The following is a 23,542-nucleotide window of genomic DNA, read 5'->3' as shown; positions in this document are numbered from 1 at the left end:
AAAAAGTGATTACACACAAGTCAATTTCTTGAGGGCTTTGCCAATTATGAAATTATACAACTTCAAAAGGGAGAGTCTAATCATATATGACCAAATCTGAACGTTGAAAATGTGCGGCTTTGATGGTCGTTGCAACGGAGGATGACCTTCCCCACTTGGCCAGTAGGCACCGACATCTTCTGCACGCGGGAAGTCTGCCCTGCTCGGCGGGCGGCCTGACTGAAGGCCTCTGCTTGCTCCCACCTTTTGTTGGAGGAGGAGGAACGCGGCTCGTGGCGGTGCTGCGCAACCCTCTTTTAAGAAACTCACGCTGCAAGTCGAAAGCTCTCATAAACTGACTTCCAATTTGGTCATCAAAAAAACGTGACTTCCTTTCTTAAAATATTAGCCACACCAAATATTTTTCAGTGTCGTGACACATGAACGCTGCCAGCCGCAAAACAAGGTGTGCACTCACCTCTGGGCATCTTGCAGATGTAGCCCTGGCTAAAGTCACATGGGTAGTCGTTCCAGCTACCACCATAACTCTGCTGTATCTCACCGCAGTGTTCCTGTCCTAAGTAGTAGTCTGGCTGATCGATATCCCAGTACCTGCAAGAGAGCAAATGTTGGGCACAGACGCAACGGTTTGAAACAAACTATTCCGGTCATGTTTGCAAGTCTTTCAGAGTTCTTGTTTGTGAATATTGCGGTATCAAGTTGAGTCATCCATCCATGGCGGCTCGGTGGCGCACTGGGTAGCACGTCCGCCTCACAGTTAGGAGGGCGCGGGTTCGATTCCACCTCCGGCCCTCCCTGTGCGGAGTTTGCGTGTTCTCCCCGAGCCCGCGTGGGTTTTCTCCGGGCACTCCGGTTTCCTCCCACATCCCAAAAACATGCTTGGTAGGCCCATTGATCACTCCAAATTGTCCCTAGGCGAGTGCGAATGGTTGTTTGTCTCTGTGTGCCCTGCGATTGGCTGGCAACCGGTTCAGGGTGTCCCCCGCCTACTGCCCGATGACGGCTGGGATAGGCTCCAGCACGCCCGCGACCCCCGTGGGGACTAAGCGGTTCAGAAAATGGATGGATGGATGGAAGTTGAGTCATCATCATCATTTAAAGCCACAAGCGTGCAAGATTTGAAGCGATTCACCGTCTCACAAGCTTGTCTCACTGAAGGACACTCACGAGTAGGAGAAAGGTGTTCCGTCTGTCCCCAGAAATGATCTCACGTGTCTTGCAAGTACAGGAGCAACACGCGTCTAAATGAGACTGTGTGGCCCCTCCCTCCCTCCCGCCATTTTGCCGTCAAACTGTTTCTTTCTTTCTTTTGCAGTTATCTGTTGAGAACATTCATCAAATTGATACTCTGAGACATTTCCAGGCATGTGCTATATGTTCACACAATGAATAGAAGCAGTCGTAAACACCTGTGTCCCTTTTTTTTTTTTACAATAGTAGCTCACACACGCCCACCAAAACATACAGATACACAGAGAAAGCTATAAGTAGACATCACTCAATTGTTGGTGGAAACATATTTCTTATTGTCACTGAAGGCAATACAACTTATTGAATGCTTTCTGAAACGTTAGCTTAAAAGGCATAGTTGCTCAAGCCATCTCTCAATGATTTGTAAAAGAAAGAAAGCAAAACATGACAAATTCAATAAACAAGAAGAAAAACACGACAAATTCAACAAACAAGAAGAGGTCTAAACTTTGCTAGCTTAAGAGGCTGGGAATTCGGAATTATTCAACTCGGATTGTCCCAGTTCTGACCTCAAGAGTGGTGCAACTTTGACTAGTCAGAGGTCTGAAAAGTCCGACTTTTAATCTTCCTTGAATGCATCATCGTGTAAATTGTAAATTACTTGGTCTTTGTTTTGTTTTATTCTTCCCCTGTTTTGCATGTAGTTTACAATTTTTTAAACAGACTTTTTTTTTAACAATTACTTGTGTGTTGAGAAATTAGAGTGAACATTTCAGGATCTGGTTATTAAATATTTACTATAATGTGATTTAACATCACTGTAATTGTATAAACACCTTAATCATTCCAATTACTTTAGTATTGTACCATAATGATTTATTTACAACAAATCGTGTACTGTCTTACTGTATGTTCATCTATGCCAGCGATGGTAGTGAAAGACAACAATTAATGCAATGTTCAACTGCTGGCATAATGAACAGGCACATATTTTTCCATAACGTAAATCATTATTACAACAGTAAAGTAGATAGAGACATTTTCGTAAGGTGGTATGTAGTGTGATTATTCTCCCAAAAAGATTTATGGGTGTTTTAGTGTATTTGATGACAAGAAGCATTGCATTGTTAGTGCTTCTAGAGACTTACAATAGTAAAGAACATTACAATACAGTAAGGTGCATGTAAAATAGCTTTTGTATATTAAAATAAGACAACAGAGGATACATGGAAACATTCACATCATTATGAGCAATTATCAATTATGCAACAAGCTGAGGTATGTTCTATTTGTCTGTTACAAAAAGCTAGTTTAAATTGAAGACAACTTCAGAATGTGAATAACATCTACGTATTTTAAACTGCCTGCTTTTTTTTAAAGGTATTATGTTGTTCATAAAATAAAAAACAGAAAGGCAAAACATGATTGTAGTCCTGGCAAGGGCAACTCCAAGCAATTTCAGTCAATATAAACATAAAATCTTCATATAATTGGACGATATTTTTCTTTTCGCCAACCAAATAAATACAATTCACTTTTTTTTTTTCAAACTGCACTTTTACAACATTGCCTTTTAGTTGAAGGATTTAAAGTTAAGGTTGTTGTAGTAGTAGCAGTAGTAGTAGTTGTACACTCTATGGACGTTTAGGAGATTAATCCAAAAGCAACTGAATAAAACATGAAAACAAAGACGTGAATTTCGACTACATTATTCAGTAATTTGCATACTGTGGTTCATGGCCAACAACATAATAAAAAAAAAATGCATTCAAAATGAACTGTGTGGTAGTGTAAACAAATTACAGCAAGTGAAAATCATAGGACACTTATTTTAAGGACTAATGACATTTACAATTATAAATAACAGAAAAATTCTATAGAGGTCACTGGTTTTGTTTGCTTGGAGTTCATTTCTGCTCCACAGAGTAAGGCATTCGTTGTAGTGTGATGGAAATAAAGGAAAACATTATTTCCACTGCTCCACATTGTCCATGTAGTCCTCCATGGTGCCGCTTTCATCCATTTCCCACCAGTCTGGGAGGAGCCCATCAGAATCCACACTCTCATCTTCCTCAGCTTGTTCTTCCGGGTGATTCTCGATCGCAGGGGGGCCCCGTGTCGTTTTGGGTTGGCGTGCTTGCTTCGTGGTAAACCTTCCTCGGAGCCTCCGTCGCTCCTGCTGCCGCCTTTCCCTGGCCTGCCTGCGCTCCCGCTGCCGTGCAAACTGGAAACGCTGCAGAAAGAGATCTCTGGCGTACTCGTATAGTTCCACGTCCCAGCGGTTGAGCTGGCGAATTCGGCACTGAGTCTCGGCAGGGACGTCCACGCCGGAGGCCCGCGTGCCATTAAGTTGCGTGAAGGGAGCGATGAAGGCCAAATCGAAGGTGCGTTCGAAGAGGTACTGGGTTTTGCGTTGGTATTCGGTAAGGCCGTAGAAGGCCATGCCGCGCAGGTTGCGCTTGGCGCTTTCCAGGAGCACGGCCCAGCGCTCGTCCTCGCTCATGGCCGAGACGTTGTAGCAGCCCACCAGGCTCAGGTCGGCCAGCATGCGCGTCTGCCGGTTGTTGGCTAGGTTGTAAGGGCAGTCGGTGAACTCCTGCAGGGAGCAGCCCGACCAGTCGTCGCCCGGGTAGCAGCTGGGCAGTTCGGATGACGTCGGTGAGCGGCCGTCACACACGTGGAGGGAGGCCTTCCAGGTGGCGCCCCGCTGGACGTGACGCCACTCGCTCAGGTAGCGTGATACCGGGTCTCTCAGGATGGTGATGTAGTAATAATTCCGCCTGGACATAGAAGAAAGTATATAAAATTGGACCTTGGGGAAAAAAAATTGCATATTACATCTAAATCACAAAAGCGAGGGGGGGGGGGGGGGGGGGGAGACTACATTATTTTTTCAAAATTATTCAGCCAAAAGCGAAAGGTCAAAGAGGAATCAGCAAAATATTACAGTAGTTTGAAGGTGTAAGCAAAACGCAACCAGGGAATTGTGCATTTTGCTTAAAGATTTTAGTTTCTTTTTCAATAGTTGTACAGGTTAGATATCAAAAAAAAGTTTTGAAATGATTTGGTTTCATTTTTTATGTCACAAAAGAGCATTATATGGTTTGACCAGACTCCTTGGCCTACCTCTGCACGGTCTTGGGCGCCTCGCGAGAGTCCATCCGCGACGGGACGCAGCGTGTCAGCTCTGTCCAGTCAGCATGGAGGCCGCAGCTCCAGCCGGTGGAAAATCTGGAGAAGAGCCACGTCTCTTTCTTGCCTGGTCGGTAGCAAGTGCACTTCTTCTGGCCAGCGTGGCACTCACACGGCCTCTCCAGCTGAATGTTACGCACCAGGTGTCGGCCGAATGTGGTGCCGCCCGTCTTCTGGATGTGCAGGAAAACTATGACATCATCTCCCTTTATGTTGAAGTCCACGGCACGGTTGAGGTCCGCCTTGGTGAAGTTGAAGCGGGGTATAAAGCGCATCAAAGCGCCGTCCTCTGCGATGTACGGATCCCGTTTCCCTTGGATGTCACCATCACCACCGTTTTGGGAATCCGTGGTGGTGTGGAGCCAGGACCCCAGCTGGTGGAGCATTTGGCACTCTGTACGGCTCGGACAAACATACTGGATCATGATAATGCCGAAGATCAATGCCATGAGCAGGACCACCAGAAATCTGTGGTGGCTGCTGGACTTTTCATCCATTTTTCCAGGGTTGAGCAGAAGGACCACTCATCAGAACCGGCTCGAGGAATAAGCGAACAAAGCAGCCCCGACAAGGCCCCAGAAAGCATCAGGACACAAAACATGAAACCGTAAATCCTTAATCTCAAGAAAATGTCCAGGATAGGATAAGGACACAGAAATAGCAAATCCAGCTGCAGTTTTGATTGTTAGTTGTTGATTGCTTCTGTGCCAAGCAGAACGTGGTCGTTTTCTTTGTGCTTTTCAATGGATGCTTACACCCTACCCTTCACTTTTGGCCATATTTTGAATCTTTTGTATTCATTTGTGCGTACTTAGTTTCTACTGTGTTCGATGACCGCACGCGGGTGTCTGATTAGGTCGATCTGCAAAACAACACCGGAAAACGCCTCGCCTGATCATTGAAATGAGAGACAGCTCCCAGATTGAATTATTTTTTATAAAGGCTTCGTGGATCGTGGGAGAAACGACGCGACGACCACCACCACCAAACAATAACATGCAGTCGATAGCGAGCTAGGTAGCTAACGCTTACTAGCCTCGTCGGATAAAACACCACATATTCGCGTTTCTCGTGCAATTGTATCCAAGGATTCCACAGCGTCGTCGTCGTTCACGGTGTAGCGTTCGTTCAATCCATAAATGCATAAAAATGACTTCTTGTTATTCGTCGTAAATCAAAAGGTGTCCACTGGCGACGAACCGATTCTTGACCTTTCCTCCCAGCAGCCTTTGCGTTTGATTTCAGCGTGAAATGACGTCATCTTCGTTAAGCCCAGCCATGGTCAGACCAATGGACACAAACTCAAGACGTCCTCATGACAATTCGTTAGACATTCCGTTATAGATGTCCGTTAGGTACGCATTGACATAGAACTAATCTATGAATAACCTAAGAGACGCTAATTGTGTTCACCGCCGAAATAGCTCAGTTGGGAGAGCGTTAGACTGAAGATCTAAAGGTCCCTGGTTCGATCCCGGGTTTCGGCATTTTGTTTAGGCTGTTATTCTTTGTGTACTGTTGTCATTTTAAATTTGGCAACATTTAATCAATTATATTATATTTTCATATATCTCTCTCTCGCCGTCTCTCTCCCTCGCTCAGAATGGCGAAGATATGTAATCGTGGATTTTTTTTGTTTGAAATAGATTTTTTCCCCTTAAGGTTCATTTTAAAAAGATGACCAATAATTTTAATTCAGTAGCTCTCAGTACTGCTGTGATTTAATCTGCGTATAACAATACAATAAAGGCTAAAACATCCGTGAAATCGATTTAAATGGTTGCTCTGCGTTGAAAAAACTGTTCTTTAAACATGTCCGTGACGTCAGAGCACTCCGTCATTGCCGTAAGGAATAATGTTAAAGATCGTTTATCTTAGATCGGATGATCTACTCAAACGAAATGAGGAAAATATAGGTCATACACGCAAATAGAAAAAAAATCATTTTTAAATCATTTATTTTTCTACAACAGCTTTCACCCAGCAAAGAAAAAATATCTTCATGGTGTTGACTATTGAGTTGTTGGGGTATTTTTTGTATTTGGGGTGGGGGGGGGTTGACCATTCCTGAATACTACATTAAATCATCAGCATTTCTGATAAGTATAATAATCAGAGATGTCAAATGTATTGATGTTCATTACTTAAATCTCAGTTATTTATTGCACATGACAAACATTTTTGTCAAGATTTTAGTGAGGGTCGTGACAGACATGAGTTGCCTCGCTGGCCTCGTGGAATCGATTCCCGCTGATTCAGCTGTTCTAACGGTGTATGCTGCCTGGTCATCGTAATAGTGAGCAAGATATTATTCAAGATTGTTTTGCACTTCTTGGTTTAAAATGTTGATGTGGATTAAATTAAATGGGAAATAGTTTTATTTACTGTATAAGTGGATCCGAGTGAGATGTCTTCTGTCGTTATTGATGTCTCTGACTCACTGAAGGTTGCGTAAGAGTTGAAAATTTGAGTTGAGCGCACGTCGTCTGGTCTCCGCCCTTGCTCGGAAACTATCGAACTGTAACGAAGCGCTTTCCAAACTATTGAGAAACTATTTGCTCGCGAAACAAATCGAAACATGTACTGACTTAAATCTTTTCGCTGCATTTCGCTTTCCACCTCGTGTTATCGCCCCCAGCGGAAATGGAGTTGGACCGGCGGCTGTTGCTGGCTCACTGTGCCGCTCACGCCCTCTCCATGGCGGCGGGCTTGTTGGTGGTCGTCCCGATGGCCCTGAACGGCTCCGCTTTCAAAGGCCGCTGCGCGCTCTTCTCCTGCGGCTACTGGAGGACGGAAGGGCCGGAGCAGGGACCGGAGCCCGGCGAGCAGGAGGAAGGGGGCGTCGCCAGCCTGGTGGTGCAGCAGTGGGGTCCACCGGCGGCCTGCCAGTTCGCCACCTTCGTGGGTATTTTCACGGTACTGTACGGGGCCGCGCAGGGCTGGAGGTGCCTCTTCTACCTCCACGGACGACATGACGAGTAAGTGCAAAAGCTACGTAAATAAACACGCGTGGGCTGTGTTTAACGTGTTGCAAGGAAAAGAGATTACTGTCGATGGCACACTTCAGTGACCCAGTTATGCTTCCACTGATTTAGTAGCACTGCATTAGGGGGAATGACTTGACTGCACCGTACCTTTCTGCTCTGGAATTATCAAATGTACTGCATAACATCATCGATTGCAAGTGGCCCATAAAAGATCCATCCATTTTCAACACCACTTGTATTCAGTGTTGCGGTGTCAGCCAGTCATAGTGACAAACCAATCGTACCTACATGCACACCGCCATTGAGTGTAAATCAATCCCATGCTGCCCGCACAAAAGTCATGCAAGTGTAGCCCGGCCAACACCATCAGCGACTCCCATGAAAGATTTGAAGACCAAATGTATTTTAAACCTCAGAAGCAGTACTTGGACACTAAGATGTCCATCTCTATACTAATTTCTAATGGTTACGAGAATATAGTCGTGTTATTTTCCAAAAATAAACCGTCTCAATCTTTGTAAAGGCATATTTCTTAGAATATAAAGTCAAAGTCATGAATATATTTTTTTCCCAACGCAAAATTGTAATATGATGAAATTAAAGTCAAAATTCACAGAGGGTCACAAGTCATTTTAACAAGTCTGCACTACAATTTTATCTCGTAATATTTGCCTTTTATACTTTTGGGGGGAAAAAGTCTATACTCTCTCCAAAAAATTATTTATTCCTGCAGTATTGTGTATCATAAATAACTTGGTGTTTCTCCACTCAAAGTGTATTGATGTTAATTTCTTGAAATTCTCTTGTGCATGTTTCTTGCGCAGCACTTTGTTTTCATCCTTCCTGACGGTGCTGCTGAGTACATGCATGTTGTTCCTGTCGGGCGGTGCCAGCGTCATCTTGTCTCTGGGCCTCACCTCCTGGTGCGACACGGTGACCAACAACAATACGCAACCCTTCAGGTGGATCTCACACTGTGGTCTTTTATCGTTATTATTGTTGTCATCTGCCAAAACCAAAAGTCTTTTGTTGTTTTCATTTGTTGATGTCCAGTTGCGCAGAGTCCCAGTCAGTTCCGCTATATCTGGATGTGGACACATCGTCTTTCTACGCGGAACTTAGTCTGGCGCAGGTAAGGCACTCATTGACACTGTGGTCTCATGGACACTGTAGTCCACCAAAGTGGAGCATTTTACTGCTGTAGATGAGAGCTGAAGATTTGGATTTAAAGATAAATTACAGTGTAAATATTGACCAAAATGTATTTCTGTGCTTGTATTGAAGAGACATTTTATTAAGTTACTGAACTTGATTGGTTTCATAATGTTTGCACGCTCATTGTGACTGTGTAGTTAAATTATATCATGATACTGAAAATAGATATATCGATAAATGGAAAATGATTACTGCTAGTCCCCACTAAACATCTGAAGCCGCCAAACTGAATGCAACCCAACTCAGTTGGCAAAACGATCTAAACCCAGCTATTTATGGGAATGAGGTCTGTTTGTGTTCTAAACTCTGTCCTAGATTTGCTCAAAGTTGCCTACTTTTTCTCCCCGTTCGTCCATGAATGACTCATACTGGATTACCCTATATTTGAGCAAATCTTGTCTTTGTGCTAGGCTTCGCTCTGGTTTGTGACGCTGCTGTGGTTGCTACAGTCCGCCCTGGCCTTTATGCGTCTGTACCACTCGCACAACGGCCCGTGCCTCTTACGGGAAAAGGAGCTTCTTTGGAGGGATACTCCATTGGAAGGCTCCCTCTCGACATCCCTGTATTCCCCAGAAACCCCCACCATCATGATCTAATGCCCTAAGGAGCCCTTGAAGGGAGCTGACAGGGTTTTTTTGTTTGTTTTGTTTTTATGCACATATGATGTGTAAACTCACCCATGAAGTTGCGTCTTAAGGTCCAGTTTGTTTCTTTATACAAATAATGTATTATTACATTAATGTAGCTCTGCATAGATTTGCAGAATCACTTATAATCACTGTTAGCGTCAGTATGGACAAATACAGTATATTTATAGGAAAACGGCCAAATGGTTTTGTGGCACCAACCAGAAAAACAACAGTAGCCTACAGTCTTATGGTTTATTATATTTTTAATGCTATACACCATTCATACCACTAGCTAGAAAGATGATGAGCTTCCTAGCATTCTATGTAATGTGCATGGTTATTTACTGAACAGTTTGCACTTTTTGTCTACTGGTCAGGTAGAATTTGTTTGGTTTGATGTTCACATGTAGCACTGAGATGCTTTTACAGTGGGGCATGTTACGTGGTGAGAGTGACTGAGCCACGATGTCTACAGTGAAACTGCATGAATGTGAGTGTGAGCATGAATCCTCTTCCCCGCCCTCATCGACCAAAAAAAAAAAAAAACAAGCACAACTGTCCGTGTCTCTGCTGGTGTAGATTTTTAAATTATGATGCTGTCTGTGTGGATGCGACCACTGTAGATGATATGACAGATCAAACTGTCCACGCTGAAGTTTGAGTGGAACCCAAACAGGTCTGCCGAATGCCAACTTTGCTGAGAAACAAATGATACGAAGTCGTGATGATACAGAGGCAGCGGAGTTAGAAATCCGAAGAAAGCCACAATAGCAGTTTGTCACTTTTTGGACTTGTAATTTTGGAAAATTAAAACCAAAGTGCTTTCTACCTCTTGTTCTTGTGTTCCATAATATTACTGTTTTTGAATAAAGAGCTTGTCATTTTCGGAGAAGTGTGTGGCCTTACTGATTTATCAAGTAATACAGCTACTGATCTCAATACACCAGAATATCATGGAAATCTTCTATTTCACTAGATGTGATTATTATGGTGACGGTTGTTCATGGATGGATGGAAAAAAAATAACGGTACTCTACTTTCAGAACATCCCAGTTATTTTTTTAGCAATTAATTCGAATAAGGGATGCCGCCATGTAAGTGAATTTAGCTAATCAAATAAATTCTCAACGTGGAAAACGTGTCTCTTGCGATCAATTTTGACTGACAAAATGTAGTTCCATTCACTGTTGCTTGGTGGCAGCAAACCTTTTAAACGTGTAAAATCTGCTCGACAGAAAATACGAAGAAGTAAAGGCGACTTGTCTCAGCCAATCAGGTGCCGAGGTTTCATATTGAACCTTTGTTTTGGTCCGCGAAGGCTGACATTTCTCCACAACGATAGCATTCCACCTCAACTTTTGTACCCGGTAACGATGAAGCTATCCGATATTAGGAAACTTAAAGTGGCCGAACTTCGGTTGAGGCTAAAACAAGCCGGTTTGGACAGCCGAGGGCTTAAGGACGACCTTGTGGAGCGGTTGTGGTCTTTACTGGATGACGACGGCCATAAAAGGAACACACACGAGCGCGACGTTCAACCACAAGGCAATTCAATTCTCCCCAGACACTATAAGAATTTATATATAAAAATAAAAGCCTATACGGTGGTCTAAAATTGATTCTAAAATCAAAGTGTCATATTTTAGTTCAATCCATATTTCTATTTCCACAATGGCAAGTGATATATGATAAAAGATAATGTCTATCCTTTTAAAAAAAAAATCAACCACCATGTGATTTTACAAATATGTGTAAGAACGCTGCACTTCACTGTACAATGGATCCTAACCGATTTTCTTCTTTCCCACTTTCAGTTCAACCCTCTCCTCCACCGGTATCAGCCAGGACCCCAGAAATTATTGCGGCCTCCTCATCCTCTCTACTTTTATCCTCTTCCCACACGGAACCAGCCAGTGTCACCCCGCCGTGCGGAGCAGCAAGCCAAACTCGAGAGTTCTCTGACTCCGCCACGCAAACGGAAGCTGAAAGCATCCCAGGGTGTCCGTCACCTGTTGATGATGGCTGTCAAGCCGAGAAGAGCAAGCTGAAGCCGGCGGCGGCAGAGGAGGAGCGAGGGCGAGCGTTTTACGAGTTTAAAGAGGAGATACGGTACAAAAGGTAATGAAGAGCAGAGCCTCAGTGATTTGAAAAAGAATTATATACTAAACAAAAAAAAAAAGAGTGTAAATGAACATGTTATTATCCACCAGAGCCAAACTACCACCAGCTCCACCGGAGGAAGATGAGGCAAAAAAGGAAGATGAAGATGCACTCAAATTGCATTCATGTGAGTATTTGAACACATTTCCAACCTGCTTTTATGATAACAGTGACTCATTTTATCCTACTATACTTCCACTTAGATGACAGTCACCTGCACTTCCAAGTGGGTCCTGACGGCGCTTGCGGCCAGCCGCGATTCTGGGATAGATTCCCTCTGTTGTGGTCCGGGTGCAGGCTCACCCACGGTGTGTCGCGAGGCAGGGTGGGCTTCGAGGTGAGGTTGGAGAGGAGGTTATCGAGCCCTCTGCCGGATGGCCCGGAAAGCGACCAGTCCTACGGGATGCGCATAGGATGGTCCTTGATCCAAACATCCCTACTGCTCGGTAAGTTTTTATTGACGTAAATTTGTAAACAACCGTTTTAGTTTGTCACTCAAAAATAATCGACTCGACTTAAAGTAATGAGGTTATGACTACACAAATGCAAACGGCTGTGATTTATGTCATCTTTCCAAACGCTTTCTCAGAGGTCTAAGAAACACCCAGACGGCTCCCACAGACTGAGAAACAGGTGGAGTCTATAGCAGTTCATGTGTCCAAAAAAAAAATTAATAGATTGGTTCTCAAGCTGTTTTCAACACTTGTTTACCAGTATGAGACCAGTAGTATCAATTTGTGGGGGGAAAAAAAATTGTAATTTGACAGTATTTGGAGATGGATGGTTTTCCATTGATGAAATAAATAAAAACCTATAATTTTATCTATGAAGATGTAAAAATAAAGATGTAAATATTGTGTCAAATATTTCCATTCGTCCAGCCCTAGTGTATGCACTCTTGCACGTAGTTTGAGATTCTTTAGAAAAGAATGGCAATTGTTTCACAATCACTATTTTGTGCCTTCAGGAGAAGAAGCGTTTTCTTTCGCATATGATGGACGTGCTAAGAAAGTCACATGTGGGAGAGAAGAAGAGTTTGGGGAGCCATTTTGTGAAGGAGACATCATCGGTTGTTATGCTGTGAGTGACGTCTGTCTTGAAATTTCTCTTATTACAAACACACGCACGCACACACACACAGGGTGCTGTTAGTGCACATCAGCGTGGAAACACTTTGAAACTGGAACATGAAATGATTTTCATAAATTATCCATTATATTGATGGATCGCCCAGTCCGTTAATTACTTTGCACTAACTCTGACTGATATCATCCCACAGTCTTTTTCCACAGATGGCGGCGTTCAGCTCTCCTTCCACAAAAATGGCCGTTTTCTAGGAGTGGCCTTTTCCCTGGATGCGTCCGAGCTTGAAGGACGTGCTCTGTTCCCTCACGTGCTCTGTAACAGCTGTGCGGTTCGTTTGCACTTGGATCCCACGGCTCACCCCTGGTACCCCGTTCCTCCGGGCTTCACCCCACTGGCGGCGATTCCGGCCCGACTGAGACATCCCAACGCGACAGCGCCGAGTTCCAGAGCGCAGAGTGAGGTAAGTTTCTGGCATTGGATCACTACAAAGCTTCCTCTTGTATTCCGTCTGTGTCTTTGTCTGTATAGATGTTGTTGATGGTGGGTCTCCCTGGTTCCGGTAAGAGCCACTGGGCCAGAGCTCATATACGGCAGAATCCGGAAAAAAACTACAAGCTGTTGGGCACCGAGGAGCTGCTCTCGTGCATGATGGTTAGCCCAAACGCTTCATGTGGGGCAGTCATCGCTAGTCTCATCCAAGTGACTCAACCATGTGTGTGGTTGTGTCGTGTTTTAGAGCGGGGGTGCCAGGGAACGCCAGCTGCAGCAGGCCGCCTTGTGTCTGACCGAGTTAATCAAAATAGCCGCTCACACGCCAGGCAACTACATCCTTGACCAGGTAAGGTTTCATTTAATAACAAATGTACTGGGATTGAGTGAATGTACTTATGTTTTAGGTTTTCTAAGCAGTTTTTTTTAGTATTTATTTACTTCCATGTTAGTGTTTTATTTTACTTTTTGTTTTTAGCCGAGAACACTTTAAGCTTGTGTTGCTTTTGTGTCAACTGTTTGAATACTTTTTACATTGAAAAGGTGAAATAATTTCATTAGTCACTTATGTTCACGTTTATATTCTGAATACATGTCATTTAATGTAGTATTATATACAAAATGTTATCATCTACTTACATTTGCTATAATTTTACTGTACTGTATTTAGGGGTTTACTAAGACAGCTAGTTACATTTTTTTTATACCTTAACGTAACTTTTTTTTCCCTCCAACAAATGAATTTTGATTTGGTAATATCTCAATAATATCACAGTATCACAATATCCTTTACATTGTATTTGGAATATCACAATCCTCTCCCATTTTTTTTTTTCCAGTGCAACACTCTCTTCTCTGCACAACGTTACAAGCTGCAATTGTTCTCCGGCTTCGGGCGGCGCACGGCGGTTGTGCTTTTTCCCTCGGCGAACGAGTGGAAAAGAAGACTGTCGAAGCGCAGAAAGGACAGCGACTACATTCCCGAGACGGCCCTGCTCAAACTCCAAGGTGGGCTTTGATTTGCGGCGGTCTTTCCAAAACGGCTTCCATGATGCGAGCGCTCCTCCCTTTCAGTCAGCTGCAGTCTTCCCGAGCAGCTCGCAGACATCCTGGACGAATTGCGCTACGTGGAGCTGGAGCAGGAAGCGGCGCAGGCGCTGCTGCAAGAGTACAAAGACGAGGCCCGACGACTGCTGCCGCCTGTTCCCAAATCAGAGAAACCCAAGAAGTATCTGCTGAAGAAAAGACCGCACCCGCACGGGCCTCCTCTTCCACCTCACTGGATCAGGACAAGCGGATTGAACAGTACGTATGACAAAAGCTATGTACATCTGTATTTATGCAGCGTACCCACAACAGATGTGGCACTTTACAAGAACATATGAAATAAGACAACAGAACACACTACATAAAACATTGACTACAATACAATAGTAAACAAATTTATTCAAAGTACCACTGTAAATTACAAATTTACCCCACTTTCTACAGAGAATACTCACCAAGTGCTTAACATTGGTTAAAAGTCTAAATCATAAAATCGAACTTGATCATGACAAGTGTGAAAGTTGTTACAGCTGAAAAGAGTTGTGTCACTTCCAGGAGCTCCATACGTGAGTACTTCTGCCCTTAATATGCTGTTTGTGTTGTAAAATTACATTTTTACCTTTTCCTTAAGGCTGGAATAACATGCAGTGTTGGAGCCCGCATGTAAGTACAGATTATGTCAGGACTTCCAAATTTAGCAAGCAATCAGAGTTGATTTTATGTTGTCTTACTTTTCACAGTGGAATGTGCCTTATGACCAAACCGTGTACTACTGCAGTGGCTATGATGGCTACTCCTGAAGAACCGGAAATGGAAAGGAAAGCTAATATTATGCAATCACTGCTTTCAACAATCAAACTGGATTAATATTAACAACAAAACTGCCATTTCCCTAAAGTGCCGATTGGGTTTTTAATTGTACAATGTGGAATCGTAGATTGAATGCTCTTTAAAAAAAATCTCAGATTGAACAAGATCCTAACTGTTCAGGCTTCACCGTCTGGAAAAGCAGCACAGCTCCCTTGGCGGAAGGACACAGCTCCAACCACATCGGGCTGCTTCCGTTCAGGCGCAACGTCTCCTGTTGAGGATGTATTCAATTTGAACTTTTTGTAAAGAGTTGGGTTTTTTTAAAGTCAGGATTTCTCACCGCTCTGCTGAGGAACACGATGTCTGTAGATTCATTGGCCTCCGCTCCTCCTTTCCAGTACAACTCTCGGACTTTGTCGGATGACAGCGAACAACTCAGGACACAAAAGACAAAAGTGAAACTTTTACTAAACCAGATCTCAGGACATGCTTGAGAGGGCAGCAAGGACTGGGAAGTTGGACAAAGCGCTCATTGTGAATTTAAAATAAAAGTCAAGATTGTCCATCCATCCATTATCTCTTTGGAGACTCCAACTAACCAAGAAAATATATGGCAAAGGAATACTGGTTTTAATGGCAATTTGTCATTAGGGCGGTGCCCCACCCGATGGCTTTAATCTTTCTTCAATTGATGTGAAACTTTGTTAAAAACATGGATGGAAAGAGTACCTCTAAGGACTCTTAAAATCCTCCATAGCCATTCAATTCAAGAAGAATCAACCAATTTTTAAGTACGTAACCTATTCTGCTACCTACACTCTTCTCACAAATATCGTTCCATTTATGCTATTTATTATCATTATTTTTGTAGTTTAAGTAATACTGTTTGAAACTTTGTGGTAATTGTGATATTGACTTGAAACCTCCTTGTTGGATCCAACATTAAACCAGCCAAAAATCCAGTCAAAAAAATCATCTGTCATTACATCAACCTTGATTCATTTTTCACGCAGTATTTATGCAGTTTGCCGGGTCGATCCTGGCTTCAGCCCTTCCTGTGGGAGTTTGCATGCTCCCCCTGTGCCTGCGTGGGTTTTCTCCGGGTACTCCGGTTTCCTCCCGCATGCCAAAAACATGCATGGTAAGCCGATTGAGCACTCCAAATTGCAAATTGCTTCCAACATCCTCGTATTTCCTTTATGTGCAACTTAGTTATGTAGAATCCTCAAATGAGAATATGTATACCTGATGTAGAACGCAGCACTTGGTTTTCCAGCACCGATGTCATTCAAGGCCACACCCATCAGCAGCGGCTCTCCGAGAGCGCTTAAGGGAATGTTAACCTGGAGACAATTGCAATTGACAAATGTTACATCGGATTTCCCATTTTAATCACTTTCCCCTAAAAAGCTAATGACGGTAACGTTATTCAAAAAGAAGTTATTCAAAATTTGTAAAAGCAAATTACGGGCATTTCTTGTTTAAATAATTTTAAAACAAAATAAATTGAATATTTAAAAAAAAAAAAAAAAGTTTTCATGACTTTTGATTTTAAAACTGGTTACAATATTCATCAATTTGAGTTCAGTCATTTCGGCCTCTGAAGAAAACCATGACTACGATGTGGCCCGGGACAAAAAAGGCATTATTGAAATCCCCATCAAAAATACATCTGGGACACACAAAGCAATCTCAAAGTAAAATTTGCTGTTGATCCATGGCATTAATAACATGACATTACTAAAGTGCAAATGTGTTATTTTAGAAGTGTGAATCCAAATGCCCTTCACATGAATCAGCTCTCCCTCAAAAGGTAGGCAACCCTTGCTAAACATGCTAGTCGTAGTCCCACACCTTTGGACCGGAAAAAGACCCACCTCATCTCTAATCTCAGCACAAATTGACAAAAAAAGCTCAGTGACGACGGCCTCTGGATTCCGCTCTAGCAGGTTCATGTCGATCTTCTCCTCCCCGAGACGCTCGCATGCCACCTGAGAACGACCGCAAACATGATCACAACTCTGCAAAAATTGCTAAGAAATGGCAAAGCTTCAGTGCTCCCCGATATATCATAGGTTTTTTTTTTTTTTTTAGGGGGTTGTTCATTAACTTTTTAACTTTTGCAATGAAGGGTTTCCAGTTACCTTGGGTTCCGGATGCCCACCAGGAAGGTCCAGCTTCCCGCCTGCCTCAGCCACCTGCTGGCTCCTCCTGATGAACACCACCTGCCCGTCGCCAGTGCACACAACACCGCCCACTCCTAAAGGCTGTGCCAGCAGTGCCCAGCTGCTGCCAAACTCGCCCTCCCCCCGTCTGCGAAGCTCCGCCGCCTGGCATGACCAGTTGGTACCCAGGTAGTCTTTGTAAGAGGTGAGGCCTATTTTCAAAGTGAGCAGTGGTGCGATCGCTTGACCCTGTGTAGAGTCCGGGTTTTGGGAGGATGGAGTGCAGGATGAGACATGAGCGGCAGGCAGGTCGATGTGGAAAGACTGCAGCCGGAATTTGGCGCCGTCGAAAAGCCATGGCTCCTTGGACACCCGTACGTTCCAGACCTCCTCGATGTGACGTTGGAGAGCAGCGTCCGTATGACGGTTATACCTTCAGGGTAATGATTAGTTTTTTTGTGAGATCACATCCTACCTTTATTTGTTCAATGAATAACAGGAGCATTTCTCTGTCCTCTAATCGGATCATTAAAGATAACCAGTTAATAGGGATAGGCAAGTACTGATACCAGCCTTATTTTTGGTATTGGATACGCACAAGTTTTAATCACAATATTCTGCCATTTTATAAAATGAAATTTTATTTATCACAGTCAACAAGTCATCTGTAGTTGTATCTATACAGTGTTTTGGCCACAATTATCTTTATTCCTCCCATGTCACATCTATAGATCTGAACCCTTGACCCTACCGTTCAGACAGCTCCACCTGTACTTGGGACTGCCGGAGGCCCCGCCAGGCTGCACAATGCAGTAACAAAGAAACCTCAGGGTCCATCATCCAGCTGTTCTTGTCCACTGTTTCTTCTGAGGAACAATCATTTGTTTTAATGGGGATAGTTGAGTAAAAATACTTTGATAATGAGTCGATACCTGCCTTATTATAAAGATGTCAACTTTCAAGTGCTTGTGAAGGCTGTCGATATGCATTATGCCATAGCAAACAAATCATGTTTCCAACTAAGGAAGGATACGCTATGTAATTTTAGAATCTCCTTCAATTCCTACAACAAATGGACGTCTTGTTACTTATAGGACAACCCCAATGCTAACTCTTCCGGGTAGTAAAATATATTTTTAGGTGCACTAGTATAATCCAAATGTGGAGAAGTTGAGAGCAGAAAAAGCTTGATTGAGTGTTTGATTTAAAAAGTGTTGGATTAAAATTGGTGACACTTACGTATTTCCTTTACCTCATAATATGGCACGTCCGATACTGGCAAAAAATGTACTCAAACTGGTTTGTCGCGACATTTGAAACCCACTTACGGCTGCTGATCAAGTAATGCCACTGGCCGACGAAGGTGCATGTGACCTAAACCATCGAAATAGCAAATTAGTAAACATTATAATCATTTTTTCCAGCAATGCGACAAACATATTTTAAAAAACAATAAACATGACATCAAACAATAATTACTTGTTTTTTCCTGAAGCAAGGTTATCAAGTTTGTTGACATACACGTGCTGGGGGCGTGGTTACACGCCAAACGTCAATTGTTCTGAGTCAAGCTGACAAGATTTAATCCATTAGGTTTCGTTAATACAAAAATAATTCTTACAATTATACGGTTAAGATAACAAAACTATAAGTGCCTGTGACGTGTTCGCAATTATCCGTTGGAATAAATGCCCGTACTGTTTATATGAATTGTTAATATGAATTGTCAGCTTGAATTCACCTTCTGAGCACTCTATATGTTTTATTTTGAAAGTACATTTAATCGTTTTCCGGGTTTAAACCGAATTTATCTTATGCAACTGTACCGAGACAACATTGTTAAGAGCTTCACTCTTTCTGGTATGTCAGTTGTTTTGCTTCAATTACTGCATTTATTTAGACTTTAAAACAAAATGATTTGTCTTTTACCTTCCTTGTTTACTCACAACGCTTAGTGGCTTGTCGTTCTCGAATGTTGCTAGCATGTTATGAACAACACAAAAAGGTGAGCGAACCCTTGCAGCTAACACCAAGTACCATTTGTGAGTGGTGAGATGGAAGCTGTAGTTTTGATAAGATGGAAATAAAAGATTCACCTTATATTAGTAGTAATAAATATCGTTAGGGTTGTTTTGTTAGAACAATTGTTGTTATTTTAACTGAACGCCCATGTTGTGTTCCTCAGACGTAAGCAACGTCATCAGATGATTTGTTCCATTCTCATGTAACCCATCGAGTACTGTAAAATGAATGTATAATAATCAAAATAAAATGTCCTTAGATGTAGCTTTCAGGACCACAATTATGAGGGACGGTCACCGGACAACAAAACAAAAGAAAACCATTATATTTTCAAAATAGTCAATATTTTGACATTAAAAAGTTGTGCGGTTTTATGGTTCAGATGGATGAATGAATTAATTCAGTTAATTTACAAATAAACTGACAAAAAGTGTGGTTTCAGAGATAAGAACTCATTTCATCTTGAAAACAGAATGTCTTTTGGAGGTAACTTTTGATAGTACTTTTGAAATAACGTCATACTATTAAAATAATAAAGTTTTAATGTTAAGAAACTTAATTCATGTAAAATTTACAGCTTTTTTTAATTGAAATCGTATGACTTGATTTTATAAAAAATATATGACTAGTTTAATAAATTTATAACTTTTTTCTCACAATATATAACTACCTTTTTCAAGCAGGTTTTGATTGGCATAAGCAGTGGCGGGGTTAACCCATGTCTGTTGGTCTGCAAAGGAGCACTGTGTGGTGTCACCACTGCCATCTTTGCCATGCAGCTGGAGGTGCATCTGCGTCTCTGCCAGAGTTGCCTTTGGTGCTACAAGAGTGGACTGCGTCTCTTATCCAGGAGTGCTGCACAAAGGTAATCTTTGAATAATATGCACCATTACAATGCATCTTTATTTATTTTGCTGTTTCTCAACAACCCTTGCCGTAACAAAGCGCTTTACAAAATGACTAAACAGATCTATGTAGATGACAGCATTGCATCGCTTTGGATTTGAGGCCGACCACTTGCCATATTCATTTACAGTACCACTTGTCTTTAATTGGCTGCGCGCTTTGACTAGTCTCCATAAAAACAGATAAACATTCTCGCTCACATTCACACCTATGGACAATTTAGAGCCTGTAGTCAAGCTCGCACGTATGTATGCTTTGGGAATGTGGGAGGGAGGCGAGTTAACAGCTAGTCCACCAAGCTGCCCAATCGCAATCATATTGTGTGTTGTATTCATCCTAAACTATTTATCGATTGTGTTTTTTTTTATACTGTGCTGTGCTTTATGTCTGTCATATAAGAAAAAGTGCCAACTACTATGACCTACTGGGAGTCAAATCCGACGCAAGTTTGGAGGAAATCAAAAATGCATTTTTTGACAAATCTAAAAAGGTAATCATGGGGTTTTTTTTGCACATTTTTGAGAAAAACTAATCATCTGTTGTTGATGTGCCAAAACACAATGAAATACACTCAATGAGTATTCATTAACTAACCTTGAGAGAAAATACAATTTGGTGAAGATATGAAATGTTTACTTAAAACTATGGGGTTTTTTTTCATCCAACTTTATTCTGTTCAAAGTAAGTTTATAGTCTCGAGGATGTACCTCAAAAAGATCTTTGAATATCTCAAATAAATCATTGTATTGGGGACATATAAATCTGATGAATAACTTTTTTTTTTTTTTTTTTTTTTTTAAACAGGCTATTTAGAAATTGTTCCACCACAAGATGGCAGTCTAACTCTAATGTTAAGAAATTTGTTTCCCGGCCAGGGTTCATGAGTCCAACCTAAACCTGCCAAAATGCTTGATTTTTAATTTGTACTTACCCATTTGATCTTGTGCAGCTGCACCCAGACAGTGACCCTTCTAACCCAACACTGCACAGCCAGTTTGTGGAGCTGAACGAGGCCTACACCGTGCTGAGCAGGGAGCCCAGCAGGAAAGAGTATGATTTCAAAATCAGACGTCCCTATAGTGGAGGAGGAGAAGGTGGCCAGGTCTTCAGGTCAGCCTCCAGTCACACCAACTATGGAACCAGGTGATGCCATTTTGTTGTTACTAATTGTTTTTCTAAAGACCCGCTCGCCCCTAAATGCCACAAAAAGTTGCCTATTTTTGAGGGGGGAAAGTGAGACTATCACAACATTTTAATACATATTAACAACAACAAAATATTAAAATATAATTTTCAGAGGAAAATCAAGTTGTTGTTTTTTATGGAAAAGCAATAGTATAGTACATTATTTTGTAGGGCTAATCACTTCTATTATGAAAATAAATCATTATTTTTCAAGCTGAAGTCATAATAATATGATATCAAAGTCCTAATTTAACAAAGGAAGAAAGTAATATTTTGGCAAGTCAATTCTAAAAAGTTATATTCTTGTAAAATTACTTAACGCTTTTCATACTGAAAAACAGTGTTAGCCTTAGCGTGTCTACTAAAAGGCATTAAGTGACCAGATGCAGTTACGTTCTTACAATCAATAGATTACTTAAATTAGGTAACAACTACTACATTTATGCAGTCATTCTCAATGTATGCTACCAGTGGTATGCGGGCTCGCTCTTGTTGCATTATATAGAATCACTGCCCACGTAGCACCAGTTGTGTTTTAATTTACAGGACACTGCATTTGGAATTCATTGTCAAGAATGGTTTGCTTTAACTTCTACTATGTGCTATCCATTTCAATTGAATCAGTAAGCTTTGAGATTCTTTGTCCACTAAATCCAACAGCCATACTCCATTACTCAGCCTTCTGACGGTCAACTCCAACCGTCATGCACCGATTGTATTTCAAACAATTATATCAGCGCAATGTTCATCTGTCGTTGTTTACCTTTTCCCTACAGCGGCGCGACAGCGCAGGACAACATACGTTACTGGGAGCAAATATATCAGTCCCACACCCAGGAAATGTCCGTGGAGGAAAGGGAGAGGCGGCGCAAGAGAAACTTCCGCCTGGTGGCCTACTGTTTCCTCACTATGGCGCTCAGCGTCGGGGCACACTTTATCTTCTTCAGGTGAAATTTCATGTCGGCGATGGTGTCGTTTCACGGGATGTGGGCTTGGGATCACAGGTGCCAAATCTGACCCTCCATGTCACGATTGTTTAAAAACTAGCCATTAAAATGACAATAACCAAATGCAAGGACAATTATGTCATATGATAAGAGGATTATTAGTGTTAAATTGTAACTGCCTTTTCCTCTGGCTACATGACTTGTCCATAATTAAACACAGTGTTGCTCAGTATCTGGCTAGCAGTAAACTGAAGAAAAAAAACACGTATTGTGGTCGTAATGCAACTTTTAGCGGCAATTAAATAACTAATGACGGTAATTCACACCTACTGTTGCACTTGTCTTCATCGTTCATTACCTAAAAAGAAGACAAACTATTGATGCACGACTTTGCTAATAATTAAAGATGAACCCTATTTATGTTTCCTTTTAAATTCCATAAAATCTGGTACTGTTTGATTTGTTTTGTGTTCCCTTAACTTGAACCGAACCATTAACTTAAAGGGTATGTCAACCCAAAAATAATGTTTTATGTGCCCCCACTGGTCTAAACACAGCATTCTGATTAATATTTAGTTTGTGGAATATGAGTTAAGCAGCAAAATTCACCTATTTTTATCCCTCACGGTGCGGCTCACTTTCAGAAAACCGGTGACCTGACAGTGGCAAAATGGCTGTCCACGGAAGTGGATAAAAATAGGTGGATTTTGCCTGTTTAATTCATATTCCACAAATCAAAAATGAATCAGAACACCGTATTTCTACAAGCTAGGATGCACAGAATATGTATATTGTCACAAAGAAAATCTTGGGGGTTGACTTGACTAAGAAGACTTAGATGATCCACCCAATTGATAACAATGAACCTTCGGGAATGTTCTGGGTTAGTATCATGAAACATTCTGCTGATCTTTAGGATTTTTGAAGAGCGTGCCTGCTTGACTTTAATCAATCATTGCAGGAAGCTGGAAGAGGTCCACAGTAACTTCATGGACGAGAAGGATCGAGTCATCACCGAAATCTACAAGGAATCCAAGGAGAGGGCCAGGTTAGTGACAACTTATGTAAACTTATTTTGATTATCACATTCTCTGGTCTGTTTATCAGATCTTTTTCCTACTTGACAATATTTTATCGCCGCTGCCTGGCAGGTCAGCTCTAATTTATTTTTATTCTCTTTTGTTTTTTTCCAGGGTCAACGGTTTTAAGAAACAAACGGAGATCCTGCGGCAGAAACACACAGAGTTTTTGGAGAAATACAAAATTCGCAACGGCGGAGAGAAATAGGACGTTTCATTTAGCTGGGAATTTGTTTTTAGATTTTTATTAGTTTTGGCCGTCATTTCAATATGTTTTTTCCCATAATGAGGAGCCAAACACAGATTGAAGTGACTGGAATAGCATCACCGATGACATCACTACAAAGGTCCCTCAAAAAAGACAACAAAAATCACCAGTGTGCAAAAGTGCATCATTAAACTGGTTACGTCCAGTTAAACATACGTCAATAG

The 23,542-nt window shown here is 41.9% G+C and overlaps 5 protein-coding genes and 1 non-coding gene across 9 annotated transcripts; 4 read left to right on the top strand and 2 right to left on the bottom strand.

The window, feature by feature from the left end:
• Window positions 1–1,502: 1,502 nt before the first annotated feature.
• hs6st2 (heparan sulfate 6-O-sulfotransferase 2) lies at window positions 1,503–6,291 on the bottom strand. Its single transcript, XM_049754921.2, has 2 exons — window positions 4,318–6,291; window positions 1,503–3,971 (listed from the first exon to the last, which is right to left on the bottom strand). Exons 1-2 carry the CDS (start codon window positions 4,878–4,880, stop codon window positions 3,158–3,160), a joined length of 1,377 nt encoding a protein of 458 aa, XP_049610878.1. The 5' UTR covers window positions 4,881–6,291; the 3' UTR covers window positions 1,503–3,157.
• On the top strand, window positions 5,798–5,870 carry trnaf-gaa (transfer RNA phenylalanine (anticodon GAA)). The gene has a single exon. It is a non-coding gene; the product is annotated as a tRNA-Phe (tRNA).
• A 522-nt stretch (window positions 6,292–6,813) lies between the features above and the next one.
• On the top strand, window positions 6,814–10,106 carry zgc:153018 (Transmembrane protein 179-like). The gene is made up of 4 exons (XM_049754937.2): window positions 6,814–7,361; window positions 8,195–8,332; window positions 8,424–8,502; window positions 8,996–10,106. Exons 1-4 carry the CDS (start codon window positions 7,027–7,029, stop codon window positions 9,179–9,181), a joined length of 738 nt encoding a protein of 245 aa, XP_049610894.1. The 5' UTR covers window positions 6,814–7,026; the 3' UTR covers window positions 9,182–10,106.
• A 373-nt stretch (window positions 10,107–10,479) lies between these two features.
• Window positions 10,480–15,778, top strand: si:ch211-107m4.1 (heterogeneous nuclear ribonucleoprotein U-like protein 2). Of its 2 annotated transcripts, XM_049735397.2 has the most exons (12): window positions 10,481–10,759; window positions 11,029–11,332; window positions 11,425–11,501; window positions 11,578–11,820; window positions 12,342–12,454; window positions 12,654–12,920; window positions 12,989–13,111; window positions 13,197–13,298; window positions 13,789–13,957; window positions 14,024–14,254; window positions 14,628–14,659; window positions 14,737–15,778. In XM_049735397.2, exons 1-12 carry the CDS (start codon window positions 10,588–10,590, stop codon window positions 14,794–14,796), a joined length of 1,893 nt encoding a protein of 630 aa, XP_049591354.1. In that variant the 5' UTR covers window positions 10,481–10,587; the 3' UTR covers window positions 14,797–15,778. The 2 variants fall into 2 exon arrangements, with proteins under 2 accessions (XP_049591352.1, XP_049591354.1); XM_049735395.2 differs by having other exon boundaries at window positions 10,480–10,759; window positions 14,628–15,778.
• nudt22 (nudix (nucleoside diphosphate linked moiety X)-type motif 22) lies at window positions 14,378–18,344 on the bottom strand. Its single transcript, XM_049735399.2, has 7 exons — window positions 17,908–18,344; window positions 17,723–17,837; window positions 16,951–17,404; window positions 16,684–16,797; window positions 16,052–16,149; window positions 15,147–15,240; window positions 14,378–15,077 (listed from the first exon to the last, which is right to left on the bottom strand). The coding sequence occupies exons 2-7, from the start codon at window positions 17,809–17,811 to the stop codon at window positions 14,958–14,960; spliced, it is 969 nt and encodes a 322-aa protein (XP_049591356.1). The 5' UTR covers window positions 17,812–17,837; window positions 17,908–18,344; the 3' UTR covers window positions 14,378–14,957.
• A 407-nt stretch (window positions 18,345–18,751) lies between these two features.
• On the top strand, window positions 18,752–23,529 carry dnajc4 (DnaJ (Hsp40) homolog, subfamily C, member 4). 3 transcript variants are annotated; one of them, XM_049735403.1, is made up of 7 exons: window positions 18,752–18,831; window positions 19,732–19,858; window positions 20,299–20,389; window positions 20,849–21,042; window positions 21,861–22,031; window positions 22,993–23,079; window positions 23,225–23,529. In XM_049735403.1, exons 1-7 carry the CDS (start codon window positions 18,786–18,788, stop codon window positions 23,316–23,318), a joined length of 810 nt encoding a protein of 269 aa, XP_049591360.1. In that variant the 5' UTR covers window positions 18,752–18,785; the 3' UTR covers window positions 23,319–23,529. The 3 variants fall into 3 exon arrangements, with proteins under 3 accessions (XP_049591360.1, XP_049591369.1, XP_049591376.1); XM_049735412.1 differs by having other exon boundaries at window positions 18,810–18,831; window positions 19,677–19,858; XM_049735419.2 differs by lacking the exon at window positions 18,752–18,831 and adding an exon at window positions 18,842–18,976.
• Window positions 23,530–23,542: the final 13 nt, after the last annotated feature.

This window comes from Syngnathus scovelli, chromosome 1 (genome assembly GCF_024217435.2).
Source record: "Syngnathus scovelli strain Florida chromosome 1, RoL_Ssco_1.2, whole genome shotgun sequence".
Lineage (NCBI taxonomy): Eukaryota > Metazoa > Chordata > Actinopteri > Syngnathiformes > Syngnathidae > Syngnathus > Syngnathus scovelli.
Note: the sequence above shows the minus strand (reverse complement) of the source record. Positions and strands in the feature narration are given on the sequence as shown.